The 13,808-nt window shown below is 43.3% G+C and overlaps 2 protein-coding genes across 2 annotated transcripts in view; one reads left to right on the top strand and one right to left on the bottom strand.

Moving 5' to 3' along the window:
* Positions 1-10,839, top strand: part of SGCG (sarcoglycan gamma) — a 34,645-nt gene extending 23,806 nt beyond the window's left edge. Inside the window, exons 6-8 of the mRNA XM_057707506.1 lie at positions 1,069-1,141; positions 7,845-7,968; positions 9,693-10,839. Coding sequence (XP_057563489.1) covers positions 1,069-1,141; positions 7,845-7,968; positions 9,693-9,866 — 371 coding nt within the window. The 3' untranslated portion in view covers positions 9,867-10,839. The remainder of the gene's footprint in view (positions 1-1,068; positions 1,142-7,844; positions 7,969-9,692) is intronic.
* Positions 10,840-13,495: 2,656 nt separating this feature from the next.
* Positions 13,496-13,808, bottom strand: part of SACS (sacsin molecular chaperone) — a 41,124-nt gene continuing 40,811 nt past the window's right edge. Inside the window, exon 10 of the transcript XR_009048975.1 lies at positions 13,496-13,619. The gene's annotated coding sequence lies outside the window, so the exon portion shown is untranslated. The remainder of the gene's footprint in view (positions 13,620-13,808) is intronic.

Genomic DNA, 13,808 nt, shown 5'->3' with positions numbered 1-13,808 from the left:
TAGTCCTGTTGTCCATAGTGGTCAGCCATCATCACTTAGGTTTGCTGAAGTGGTATTTTAAGGAGACGTGTCCTGTTATAGCCTGTATGAGGATCTGTTTCTCACCTGAATATAATTTGCATGAATTATAATATAATTTTCATGAACATTAACCTTCTCTTATGTGTGTTCCGTTATTTCAGTTTATCATCATTTTTATGTTGCTCATGCTACCAAATCTGGTTTGTAATTTTGAAATTCCCTTCTGTCCTGACGGGGGCGGGACCCAAAACAGGGCTGGGGTCTGGGCCAGGCAGAAGGACTAAGCATGTCGCGGTGTGCATTTGTGTGTGAGTAACCCTGCCGCACATAGATTAAAAGCGTGGGCTTTAAACTCCAATCACAGTCCTCCCCCTCAGCTGTGTAACTCTAAGAAAGTTAATTAACCTTTCTGTTCCTCAGTTTCCTCCTCAGTGAAATGGGAAAATAATCACACCTGCCTTGGAGGGGTCTGAGTACCAGGATATGTCACCTTCGCATCTCTGAGCCCCAGCCCGACACCCACCCCGTGTCTTGCATATCATTAGGCTCCCAGACTCACGAGACAACTGGGAACATACGGACTCCTAAAAAGTCAATTTTAAAAATTCAAAATTTTGATTTTTCTGTAAATTTCCTGATGTGCCTTACGAAACAAATGACACAAGATACAGTGTTTTACACATAAATTCCAGAGAATGAATCAAATTACTATTACCAAAAATAGATGGGCTTAGGCAATTTTCCACTGAAATTAATTTCTTGCAATTTGAGGGCTAAAACATTAGCCCTTTCTGGTTTTAAAATAAGCCTGGGCGTTTGTAACTGCTTTAAAAATCATATTTTATTTATAGGAACCTAGTGAAATCGTGGTAACCTTGGAAAAGTAGGGAAGCAGTTACGCCTGTCTTCTTCCTGCATCTCAGACGTCTGCACAGATTCAGCAACAATCAGAGCCTGTGTGTCCTATAATATGCAGTATAAATGCTCAGTTTGGGGCTGCTGTTTATTTTACTTTTGTAAAATGCTGCATCTTTGGTTTGTGTTTAGGGCCTGAAGGGGCTCTTTTTGAACATTCAGTGGAGACGCCCCTGATAAAACCGGACCCACTCCAGGACCTTAGGTAAGAATGTTGTTCAAATATAAACAGCCTCCCTTATAGAAGTACCTGGTTCTGTGCTAGAAGAACATGTTAGCAGATATTAGCAGATTGTTTCTTGTCCCATTGGTTGTCTTTATTCTGATGACCTCCCCCCACACCAAGTCCTTCCTTACAGAAATCCAGAGGAGGTCAGTGTCCTCCTGGATGTCCCGTCCTCCTGTCTCTGAGCTCCGCACTAGCCCTGCCTCTGGTCCAGTAGGCTGTGCCCACCTCCAGGAAATCTGAAGGACTTGGCTGAATGCAGCTATTTTATTTATTTTTTCCCATTTTTTATTGTGGTAAAATACACATAAAATTTATCTTCTTAACCATTTTTAAGTGTTAAAATGGTCCAGAACATATTTATACTTTACATACTTTAAAATTTTTTTCTTTTCCATTATGGTTTATTACAGGATATTGAATATAGTTCCCAGTGCTCTACAGCAGGACCTTGTTGTGTCTCCATCCTATATATAATAGTTTGCATCTGCTAACCTCAAACTCCCAATTCATCCCTCCCACACCCCCTCCCCCTGGCAACCTTAAGTCTGTTCTCTATGTCTGTGAGTCTGTTTCTGTTTTGTAAATAGTTTCATTGTGTCATATTTTAGATTCTACATATAAGTGATGTCATATGAGATTTGTCTTTCTCTGTCTGAATTACTTCACTTAGTATGACCATCTCTAGGTCCATCCATGTTGCTGCAAATGGCATTATTTCTTTTTTTTTATGGCTGAGTAATATTCCATTGTATATATGTACCACATCTTCTTTATCCATTCCTCTGTCGATGGGCACTTAGGTTGTTTCTGTGTCTTGGCTGTTGTGAATAGTGCTGCTATGAACATGGGGGTGTAAATGCAGCTATTTTAAATGTTTCACGGATTCCACGTCAGCCACAGGAAGGTCCAGAATGCTCCCGGGGCACTTGACCTGTGACCTAGACTCCGTGGGGCTCTCTAGGCTGGCACCCTGGGGACCTCCTGCCTCACCCGTCCCGAGACTGAGCTGCTGCCAGCCCCTGACTCCACATTTCCACACGTTGTCCCACCTGCCTGGGGTGCCCCTCCTTCCCTTGGAGGCCCCATGAACGTCTGCGTGTCCTCTCACGTCAGGTCACATACTGTGGAGCTATGATTCACGTGGTCCGCACACCCATCATTTTTCCCTGAAAAGCATTAGCTGAGGCAAAACATTTGCACCTTTTAGTGAAAAAGGATGGTGTCCAATGTGGGCTTAAATTTGCAAAAGCCATTCTTGAAATTTTCAGTTTACATTACACTTTTTAAATATGTGCACTATTATTAGAGACAACAGCATTATAAAAGAGTGTGATGGGTCTAAATGTGCAAAAAAAACCCTAATATATATTTTTCAATTGTAGCAAAATACACATAATATACAGTCTACCATCTTAAGCACTTTTAAGTGTACCATTCAGAAGTCATGGCTGTGCAGCCAGCACAGCCCTGGGTCTCCAAAACTCTCTACATTTCACAAAACTGAAGCTCTGTGGGCGTTAAACGCTGGCTCCCCACTTCCCCTCCCCCAGCCCCTGCAAACCACCTTCCTACCCGCTGTCTGTATGAATTTGAGGACTCTAGGTACTTATATAAGTGGAATCATACAGTATTTGTCCTTTTGTGACGGGTTTATTTCACTTAGCATAATATTCTCAGCCTTTGGTGTAATGTCAGAATATATGATAACCTTTACATAATATCAGAATATGTAAAATCACTTAGTTCCATATATAAGTTTATTCTTTATACAGAGTGTCTGTGTGCCTGTGTGTATTTCATTTTATTACTAGGCTACTGCATGTCCTTTACTGCTGTAACTGTTTATTCCAATAGTATATTTGTATTTTATAACAAAAACAAATGATATCCTTAAAAACAAGTGTCTTAAAGTCTATGATGTCACTTAAAATCACATTTAGAATTTGAACTTGAAAAACATTCAGGACAATTAACATATTCTAACATATTATGTATAATAGGGAAATAATGTACAGTAGGAATCCCAGCTTTACAGACAAGCCTGGTGACCTTGGCCAAAGTAACCTTTTGAGGCTATTTTTTCTCATGTATAAAACATGGATAGTAATACACATCTCAGAGTGTTCTAGGAAAGATCTAATAAGCTGTTAAGTTAAACATATTTTGTAAACTGGAAGTGGAATACAGATAACCATTTTCATTATCATTACCATACCAAGCAGATATTTATACAAAATGGAATTGGAGTTAGGAAAGTCAGCATTTCTCTTAATTTTAATGTCTAATTAAATATTAATCAAAAGCAAATGAGAGTTCAATTCATCTTACCCACTTAGAGAACATTTGCAGCATATAAATAGATTGTGACTATAATTAAATTGTAACAATTGCATTGATTTTGATAAAGGACCATAAAATTGATATTATAGAATTATTGTAGTTAGGGAAGATTTTATTTTCCTCGGAGAGAAAAATGATTTAATATCTGTAAAAGATAACCCCACTAAAACCATTTTGGAATTATAAAATAACGTAAATTGTAGAGATGCTAAATCACTCTTTGTAATAAATGTCACTATTTTAAAATTATAGATCTCAAAATTAAATGATTAATTTCATGCTCTCCCATTAGGAAATAAATCTGCTGGCTTCTGCATTAGGCCCTTACTAAGAAAGAAATGGCAGAAGAGTATTCTCTGGCTTTCTAAAAGGTGATACTAGGCGAGGATTACATAACCCAAATGTTACAACCCACGTGATTGAGGAAATAATGAAATTGTAAGGAATTGCTTGAGGAATGAGGTTTGGATGGAAGACGTGGACTAACACGTATGGAATGCCTTCCACGGCCAGGAAGTGTGCTCTGTGCTGTCACATAATTTATCTCGTTTACTCATCAACTTGACTTGAAAAGTGTCAGCTTGGGCTTCCTAGGTGGCGCAGTGGTTAAGAATCCGCCTGCCAGTGCAGAGGTCACGGGTTCGATCCCAGCTCCAGGAAGATCCCACATGCCGCAGAGCAACTAAGCCCGTGTGCCAAAAAATAAATAAATAAATAAATATATCTCACTTTAAAAAAAAAAAAAAAAGAAAAGAAAAGTGTCAGCTTGATCCCCATCTTATAAAAGAGAACACGGAGCTCTACGTGGTAGCACCTTCTAAGGCACAAAGGAAAAACGTAGCCAACTCATGAGTCCGCTTCAGCTCTGACTCCAAAGCCCGTATATACTCTATTCCCTCTTTCCACCACCCAAGGGTCCCCTCTCCTGATTCACTCTTTGATTTACTACCAGACCCCACTGATAGAGTACACGAGGGTCATATTTTCTTCTGTAAGTTCTTGCCATAAACTGTCTTTCCCTTTTTATTTCTGGGTCCAATAACATTACTATTCCCGGCCCGAGTAAAATGAAAACAGTTTTCACATATCTTAACTGACCTAGCAAAACTTTGAATGTGGGTGTTGTTGGGCTAAGAGCATGCATGATGCGTTTAAAAAAAAAAAATCTTTGACATACACGTTTAAATATCACAATTTAAATGTTGGTATTTGCTCAAATGGTAGTCACAAGAAGGTAACGATTATTATTTTCTTTAAGAAAAAATATAATTAACTTGTATTTAAGCTGGATTTACATTTCTTTTGGCAAAATCATCCTCAAGAAAAGTATGAACTCTGACATACTGTTTTAGGGTGACTTCTCATTCATACATGATATAATTCAATCTTTTTTAAAAATTCAGCAAAATGTATTTAGGGGGTTTATGTGTCAGAGTCTATGACAGATGCTGGGTCTACAGTGATAAAAGGCATGGTCCCTGACCTTCGTGAGCTTAAAGTCTATTGAGAAAAGGAACACGTAAGCAAGTTAGGACCACATAATCCATTGCTCTGGCAAAGGCACGGATTACAGTGGGGGCACAGGAGAAAGAGCATCAGCTCTTCCCGGGTGACCTGAGATGATGTCACAGGTGAGGAAGCATGTGAACTGAAACCTCAGGAATCAGTAGAAGTGGGTGTGACAGGGTAAACTGCAAAGCCCCTGCCACCCAATAGGGATGTGACCGTGACGACACGTTGTTGTTTGTCAATCTGTGGAAACCATGTCTAGCACATGGTAATACATAGGGGTCTCCATTAGTTAAGTAAAATGAGCAGACGTGGAAATACTTGTTCCTGTTTCAAACACTTGTAAATAATGGTTTGCTTAACAAGAGTTTATAAATATTGCTCAGCTAGAAACCAAGAAAAGCTAGTTCCCAGGTCCCAGTAATAAAGAGGAAATTCATGGTTAGGACAGACTGGAAGCCAAGCTGAGGGTACTCGTGGAGAAATCAGGATCCCGTAGAGACCAGGGGCTGGGACTTGAGTACTTACTGGGGGCTGACACGCACACATACACACGCACGCGCACACACACACGCAGACACACACATACTCCCTTGCAGCTTTTCTCTTTCACCATTCCTCTGTTCTTGCTCGTTTTCCGTGTGAATGTGAGGTCTTCGATGTCCAGCAGCTGTGAAACACGTTCACGAAAACGCCTCCTTCAGAGCATTCGAATCTCGGCCTTTTTGGTAAAACGCGTGTAAACCTGTGCTGAACTGAAAGGTTTCGTCTTCAAGGGTAGAAATGATGCAAAGGGGACCAGGTTTGCTCTCCTAGGAGCATCACATCATAATACCATTAACAACCAGTCGTTGTCCCGTTGAGTCACTGGTGGTCTGAGGACTGGTCTTTGAAACAGACACCCTCACCAGGGTCCCTGAAATGGGCCCGACCTGTGCGGTTGCTCAAACATCCTCCTCCGTTCCTTCCTTCCCTCCACTCCCCTCCCCTTTGTTTCATCAATCCTGGCAGGAAAAATGCAGGCAGTTAAAGAGGTCAGAAGGGGCCGGCGATCAGCAGACCCGGCTCATGAAGACACCAGAGTGTTTCCCCAACACCTAAACCCCACAGAATTTGACCAGTACATTTCAGGAATGTCTCTCTTTCCTTGCATTCAAAGTAAAATTTTAAAATGTGTAACAGATCAGATCTTATATACTGAGATGTTTTGTTTTGCAAAACAAATAGTGGTAGACTAGATTAAAGGGAGCAACCCACCTGATTTAAAAGTCGATCAGTACTACTCAGCCATAAAAAATGAAATAACGCCATTTGCAGCAACATGGATGCAACTAGAGAGGATCATACTGAGAGAAGTAAGTCAGACAAACACCATATGATACAACTTATATCTGGAATCTAAAATATGACACGAGTACAGAACAAGTAATTTGTCATTTTGATAGGTGAAAATATTATTTTATTATAATTGTATTCTGTACTTTGGTTATAGTTTTATATGTTTTGCCTCTTTTAAAAAATTGAGTTGCTTTTTTAATTAAGTTTTGAGAGTTCCTTGTATATTCTGAATACAAATCCTTTATCAAAAAAATAAATGAAATAAAATAAAATATGACACAAATGAACCTATCCATGAAAGAGAAACAGACTCACAGACATAGAGTTGTAGTTGCCGAGGCGGGGCGGGACGGACTGGGAGTTTGGATTAGCAGATGTAAGCTTTTATATACACAATGGATAAACAACGAGGTCCTACTGTCGAGCACAGGGAACCATATTCAATATCCTGTGATAAATCACAGTGGAAAAGAATATGAAAAAGAATATATATGTATAACTGAGTCACTTTGTTGTATTGCAGAAAACAACCCAACATTGTGAATCAACTATACTTCAGCTTTAAAAATGTGTAAAAGTCAATCCAACACGCAGTCAATTCAGACACAAATTCATTACCAGACACTTCTCTCCTCTTAAACGTTACCCTTTCTCTCTCCTACCACCTCCACCCTGCTCTTACCCTGCAGTGGAAGCGTTTCCAACCTGTTCTCCTCCTTATAGATCTTTAAACATTTCAAGGAAGTCAGCCTTTCGACTTTTGGTCGGGTCGGGTTGGAGCAGCTGAAAAACCTGTCCAGGGATCACGTTGTGCCATCTGGTGGAAACCCAGTCTTTTCGGAGGCAAATGAGAGCATCGTTCTGCTCCTGTGTCCCCGGTTCTCTTTCTGTGTTTGACTAAATCACAGGGAAATGCTGATCAAAGACGACGCCCGCTGAGGCCAGTCTCCACCCCATCTGTCAACTTCATCGGTTCAGTATTTTTCCAGAAGAAATCTTTGCATGCAAACAACACCTGAGGTTCAACCTGAAATCCAGACTTACATTCTGTTTTGTGAACATGTAGCAGACAAACGTGTTGCCCTTAAATTTCTCTTTTTCCTGAAGAAGTGTGTGTTTTGGCTAAAAACTTGTTTTCCAGAGATACTCACCAGTGGCGCTTCCTCCTGGTGCGGCGTGCTGGAGTGCTAGCCGCGCCAGCAAAGCTGCTGCCCAGGCTGGGACTGTCCAGGCTGGGACTGTCCAGGACTCGCCTCTGTTTCCAGAGGCTGCTAGCTTCATAGACTGCATTGCTGGGAAGTTAATTTCTTTATTAACTGCCCTTTATTTCTGGATTTATCGATGAGTAACGTACCGTGTGTCAGCATTCGAGAAGAGTGAAGATACTATATACCGTACTGATTATATTTTCCCTGCAAAGCCCTAGGTTGGGGGATTCCTGGGGCAGCTGTTTTTTATGCAATTTTTTCTTGGTTTCTCTCCCTCATATCAGATTACAATCCCCGACAAGGAGTCTCAGCATGGACGCCCCGAAAGGTGTTCATATTCAAGCTGCTGCAGGGGGGATCGAGGCTCTTTCCCAGATGGACATTGTTCTTCACAGCAGTGATGGGCCGGTGAGTCCAGTAGCCCAGCGGGGGGCGGCAGGGGGGGGTCCCGTTGTATGAGCCTCACGTCCACTCATGGCCATTAAGGCATCAGCATAGTAAATTTACGGTGGTTTGTAAAGAAACGTCATGAAAGGCGTAGTGTGGAAAATGTGAAAGGGAGGAAAAGACAATTTCGCACTGAAAAGAAGGGCCGAGAAAGGTTAAAGTAATCCCATGTTGGATCCAGACCGCTTTCTTCGGTATTTGTGCTATCAAGTCTCCCGTTATTTTCAGCGTTGAAAAAGCACTAGGCTTTCAGAGCTTACAGAGAACAGCAACCCTGCCGCTTCCTAGTGATCCTGCTTCCCTCTGTGGGGCCAGCACCAGGAGTCACCCGTAGGTGACAACCGTCATGTCTTCCTGCCTGGGGTGCTCGCTCACACCAAATTCTGGTTAAGTGAAAATTAAGTGTGAAAAAGAAGAGCTGCAGTAAGGAGAAGCCTGGAACCTCAAGTCCAGAAATAACACGTCGCTGACACGAGCCGTGGTTGTAACAGGAGCAGGGCACAGACTCCCCACTATCCATCCTTCTAGTGTGAGATCAATTCACCAGTGACCTGTTTGAATTCAGGGACGGCAACACGCCTCTCTGGGCCCATCCCCTCATTTGTCAAGTACAGGAAATGGTGTTTACTTCGCTCTGTCACGGGGTTGTGAGACCCCAGTGCCGTAAGATAACTTTGCAATGATGTGAGTTTCACAGTGAGAGAGAGGCGTGGTTGAGGCAGCCGCTGGAGGCCACAGGAGTGCACAGGACCCGTCCAGGGCAGCTGCTGGCGGAAAACCAACGTCACGGGCAAAGGCCCCGCAGGTTGTGACTTACAAAGTGCTGATGCCTAGAGCAGATGAACGCAAAAGTGGAAATCAAGAAGCTCGCGTAAGCGTAAAATAAAAGAGGGTGTCCGACCCGTCGAGGAAGACCACGGAACCTTCCCAAACATGGTTTAGTTCCTTCCAGTAAGTGAGCGCCCTGAACGGGCTCAGGCTTGGCTGCCCTGTGAGACGACACTTATTTCCTTACGTTGTCAGAGAGGTTTCCAGATCTCAATCAGGGGTCATTTGTTTGCATTTCAGTTCAGCTAAACCTCTATAGGAACAAAAATCCAGTGGCTTTCATCTTAGTTTAGTTTTCTGTGTGTCTACTGCTTCCTGCATCTAATAGAAGGCAGCAGACTTTCAAATAATATTTTAAAAGCTGGGGAAATGGTTGATAGCTATTAGGATGAATTTAATTGCCTCTCACAGGAAAATAAAATCAGGAGAAATTCCAACAATCACAGGTTAAAATGGTTAAGATGAATCTACTTCTGTGGCTTGTACTTTATCCTACTAGGAAGGAGAGGCTGAAGGTCAAAGTGGACCACAAGGTAAATGTGAATCAAGCAAAGAATGGTATTATTTCGGTCAAATAATCATGAAAGGTCTTCATAACCATGTCGCATCGTACATTTTTCTAGCTTGCCTAGCACAACGAGTAAGAGTAAAAATGACTTCCCTCCAGTTCCTAAGGAATATTTATCCCCTGCCTAGATGTAAACTAGAAATAGGCTTTTAAAGAATAGTGATATGACTTCAGTCAAGCCAGGTGCCTACTTCGTTTTCTCTGCAGAGAAACAATGAGTTTGGAACATTTTGAGCAGGTAATGTTCATTCCTCCTTGACCACTTCATCTCTCGTTCTCTCCCAAGCAGCTTGTGCTCGATGCTGAAACCGTGTGTCTACCCACGTTGGCTCAGGGGACTCCGGGGCCCGAGGGCAGCTCGCAGGGACTCTACGAAATCTGTGCGTGTCCAGATGGGAAACTTTACCTGTCTGTGGCTGGCACGGGTACCACGTGCCATGAGCACAGTCACATCTGCCTCTAAACCCTCAGCATCTTCCACGGAGCACCTGCCTCGTTCCGGGGAGCTTTGAAATGCTGACCTCAAGCCTTCACACCTGGAGCAACGCGACAAAGTAACACTGGGTTGGCACATGGGAAGGAAGTAGGACACGCTTTCGAAGGGAGCTCTGAAAGAAAAATGTACCAGTGAAAGCGTGCTCGTGAAACTCCGTGATCTCCAAGTGGCGGGTGGACCTTAGACACAGAAGTCAAAGAAATATCAGAACAAAGTGTTGATTCCACTAGATTGATTCCTTTCCATCAGAACCATTGTGACTTTCCCTTTCTTGTATAACGCGTGTCGATCTACAGTGAAATATTGAACTGCTGTGTGGCGTAAATGTACGATGCTCAGCTGTGGGTACCTGATGCCCCGTGAGAGCAGCCCTGGTCCTGATGAGGTGCCCCTAGAGTTCTATGAGGTTTTCCACTGTGCGTCTCCCACCTGCACGTGCTCTCTTCATTTTAATGCAAAGTGTGTCAGGTTTCACAAGACAATCTTCACGTTTTGAAGGGACGTTGATGTTGATTTGATTTTCAGTATGTAGTCAGGGGAATAAATTTTACAAAACCATGCTTCCTTTATGTAGTCAATAAGCAATAAAAATCAACCCACATTTTTCAGACTTCAGTTTGTCTTACTTTCTTTGATCCTCACAACTCTTTGATGTAGGTACTACTTTTCCCCCAGTTACTGGTAATTAAAAGGTTCAGATGGGACAGGTCAGAAGGTCATGCAGTATCTATTAAAATTAAACTGTGACCCTGCATTTCCACATCGGTTTTCACTTCGGACAACTCTGATCTGTGTCTCATTCCTTCCGCGTCACCCGTCTACCTGATGCCTGTGCAGATGGGCTGGTGCTCGCTTGACAAGTGGAGAAACTCACGTCCAAAGGAGTTTTGTCACCCACCAGAATCGCAGTTAGGCGGGGCAGCTGCCCCACCGGTGTGCTCACCTGACGGGACAGGTGAGGGACGAGGTGGAACCTCACGGAGCCAGCCTCTCACTCTCTGTATCTGCATCTAGTGGGCGCACTGAACCCATGAGCACGCTGGTTTGGTGGCGGCCAGTCACGCACCCTGCAAGATGCCCGTCAGCACGCAGAGCGGTGGGCGTTGGTTTGGGCTCGTGTTCTACCACTTGTTATGATTAGGCGTGGTGGGACCAACAGCACTGCAACTTTCTAATTAAAGGATTTATAACTATAAAGCCAACTTCAGTTTCATTTTCCACAGTCTCAGAACTGAGAGAAAGGTCTTTATTTCTAACGCTATTTTAACAAGGCGTTAACAGTGCAGCCCACTTCTGCCAACTCCTCAGCTTTGAAATTGCTAGTGTCATAAACGCTCGGAATTAAAAATAAAAATGCAGTGTTTCCGAAGCAGGTAAGAGCAAACTCATCTCTGAATATTAATGCTTCTAGTTTCTGGGAGTGGGGGGCAGGGGCGGGGACAGACTTTATAAATTGGTATTTGCCTTTTCCATTTAGCTAAGTCTTGATTTTTAAAATTAATGTCTGCTTTCTTCCTGTGACATTCCTATTGTCATGATAAATAGTGTTGCCATTTTTGTGTTGTATTTACTCTCCTGTACATGTTTGTACAAAAAACAAAACAAACCAAAAAAACCCAACTCTTCCAACCCAGCTGATGCAGATGGAACATGGGATCACCGTGGAACATTTCTAAGCTAGCTTGGTTCTCATAGAATGTGTGTACATGTCAAAAAATTAAAAAATGATGTCGATGGTAAAGTGAGGTCAAGAAAGAGAAAGTATGGGGAATAGAACCTTTTAAACAAAAAGTGTAAATCAGATCTTTTTGCTCCTTTGCCATATGGAATCATCATGAAAGAAGTTGTTTATAGCTGCATTCTCCAGAGTGATCAGGAATTTCTCCTTGGTTAGAATGAGTAGCATAGACATATATACACTACCAACCGTAAAATAGATAGCTAAGTGGGAAGTTGCTGTATAACAGAGGGAGATCAATGATGGGTGATGCCTTAGAGGGCCAGGACAGGGAGGATGGGAGGGAGTCGTGGGAGGGAGGGGATGTGGGGATATATATATAAATACAGCTGATTCACTCTGGTGTACCTCAAAAGCTGGCACAAGAATGTAAAGCGATTATATTCCAATAAAGAGCTTAAAAAAAACCAAAAAACCTCTTAGATGGGCTGTATTCTAAGATGTATTACACAAACCTGTCTTCTTAAGTACATTATAAATGTAATTTAAATTTCCCATTAAAGGTGCAAGGCCACGCTTATGGACATACCCAATGAGGCATGTATTGGGTTGGCCAAAAAGTTCATTTGGGTTTTCACGGAAAAACCCGAACATTTTGGCCAATCCAATACACAGCCCTACATGCTAAGTGGTTATCAACCATTGAGTGTTGATATTTTAGTGACCTCGAAAAATAGTCCTTATTTCTTTTCCAGTTTCTGAAGCGACTGAGAAGCAGACAGAAGTCAAAAAGATGCAGATCAAAATAACAGCTTTAATAATAGTAAAGGAAGGTTTGCAGCAAAATGGACTTGCTTAAGACCTCTCAGCAGAACAAGCCCGAGCCGTTCCCGCCCCTGCAGGCTCCAACTCCACAGCCCCTACACGAGCTCACGTCCCCCCAGCCCGGGCACCCCCACGTCAGTCTGCACGCCTGCAGGGAGGGGAACAGGGTGGGAGCTCTTCTTCTGACGGGCAGCCCCGCGCCCCAACAAAGCGTGCGAGGCTGGGTCGCTTCCTGTGGCTTTGTCCCCTCCCTTCCCTGACCTCACACTCACTTCTCACGGGGCTTTAGCGGTCTCCGCTGCATCGCAGATGCCACTGCAGACTGGCTGTGCTTTAAAATCAAATAAACTCTGGGTCGGGTATAAACAAGCAGGTCTAACCACACTGAGTGAAAAAGTGACTTTTGATCTGAACAGTCATTGCAGCTTCACCTTTTGTCCTGGGCTTTGTATCCAGAGGAAACGAGGGCCCGCCCAGACCACTTAGCAACTACAAGAGAAAGAAGCACACACTTTAAACACGTAGTTCTTACTTTTTAATAAAACGTAACTCACGTCGGCTTTGGTATCCAAGTCTCCCCGGCCTGTCCCACACCTGACAGCGGGCGTGTGCGGCACCGGCTTCCAAACCAGTGAAGGAATGATGACACGTCAGGCCAAATTTGTCAACACAAGGTAATTGTAGAAGAAGCATCGAAGCCAGAGTTTTAGAACTTCCATGCAGGCTGCAGCTCCAGCCCGCAGGGTAGGCACCCTGTGGGTAGCAGACGAGCTGGCCCCACAACAGTGACTCAGCTCCTGGAAGGAAAGCCCTTCCCATGTCTGTGTCCACGTGTCTCCTGCTGGTTCTCAGTCTCAGCTAGAAGCCTGAGTCACACATGACTAATTAAACTCTCACCTAACTGCTGTTTTCTACTATCTCTTATCCTTGGGGTCTGCAAAACACTGGAAGGACACAAGATGTCAGCTGGCACTGGTGAAAGACAGCCCCACCCATCCCCAAAGCAGGCCTGTCGATGTCTCTTTATTTGACTGAACGCTCTGTGAGCACTTTCCCACTGTCATCCTCAGGCTCTTCACTGTCTCCTCCTGGAGGCTGTGGACCGCGCAGCCTCTGCTCGAGGGGCAGCACTGCGCCCACTGCCGAGCACAGAAGGCCTGTTCCAACCCCTTCTCAGGAGCAGCTGCGCACACACCAGCTGGCAGTTTCCACTCTCCCTTTAATAAGAAAAGCAAAGTAGGGTAAAGGGGGGGAAAGAATAAAAGAATACAAAAAATAGTTCGGGTCCAAAATTCCTTGCCCTGAATTTCAAAATCTGCAAGTTCCAAAAAATGAAAACTTTCCAAATACATCTGCTGCAAACTATGGATGGCAAAACCTGACCGAAATTTAGATGAGGCTGTTTT

This window comes from Hippopotamus amphibius, chromosome 14 (assembly GCF_030028045.1).
Source record: "Hippopotamus amphibius kiboko isolate mHipAmp2 chromosome 14, mHipAmp2.hap2, whole genome shotgun sequence".
In the NCBI taxonomy this organism is placed as follows: Eukaryota; Metazoa; Chordata; class Mammalia; order Artiodactyla; family Hippopotamidae; genus Hippopotamus; species Hippopotamus amphibius.
Note: the sequence above shows the minus strand (reverse complement) of the source record. Positions and strands in the feature narration are given on the sequence as shown.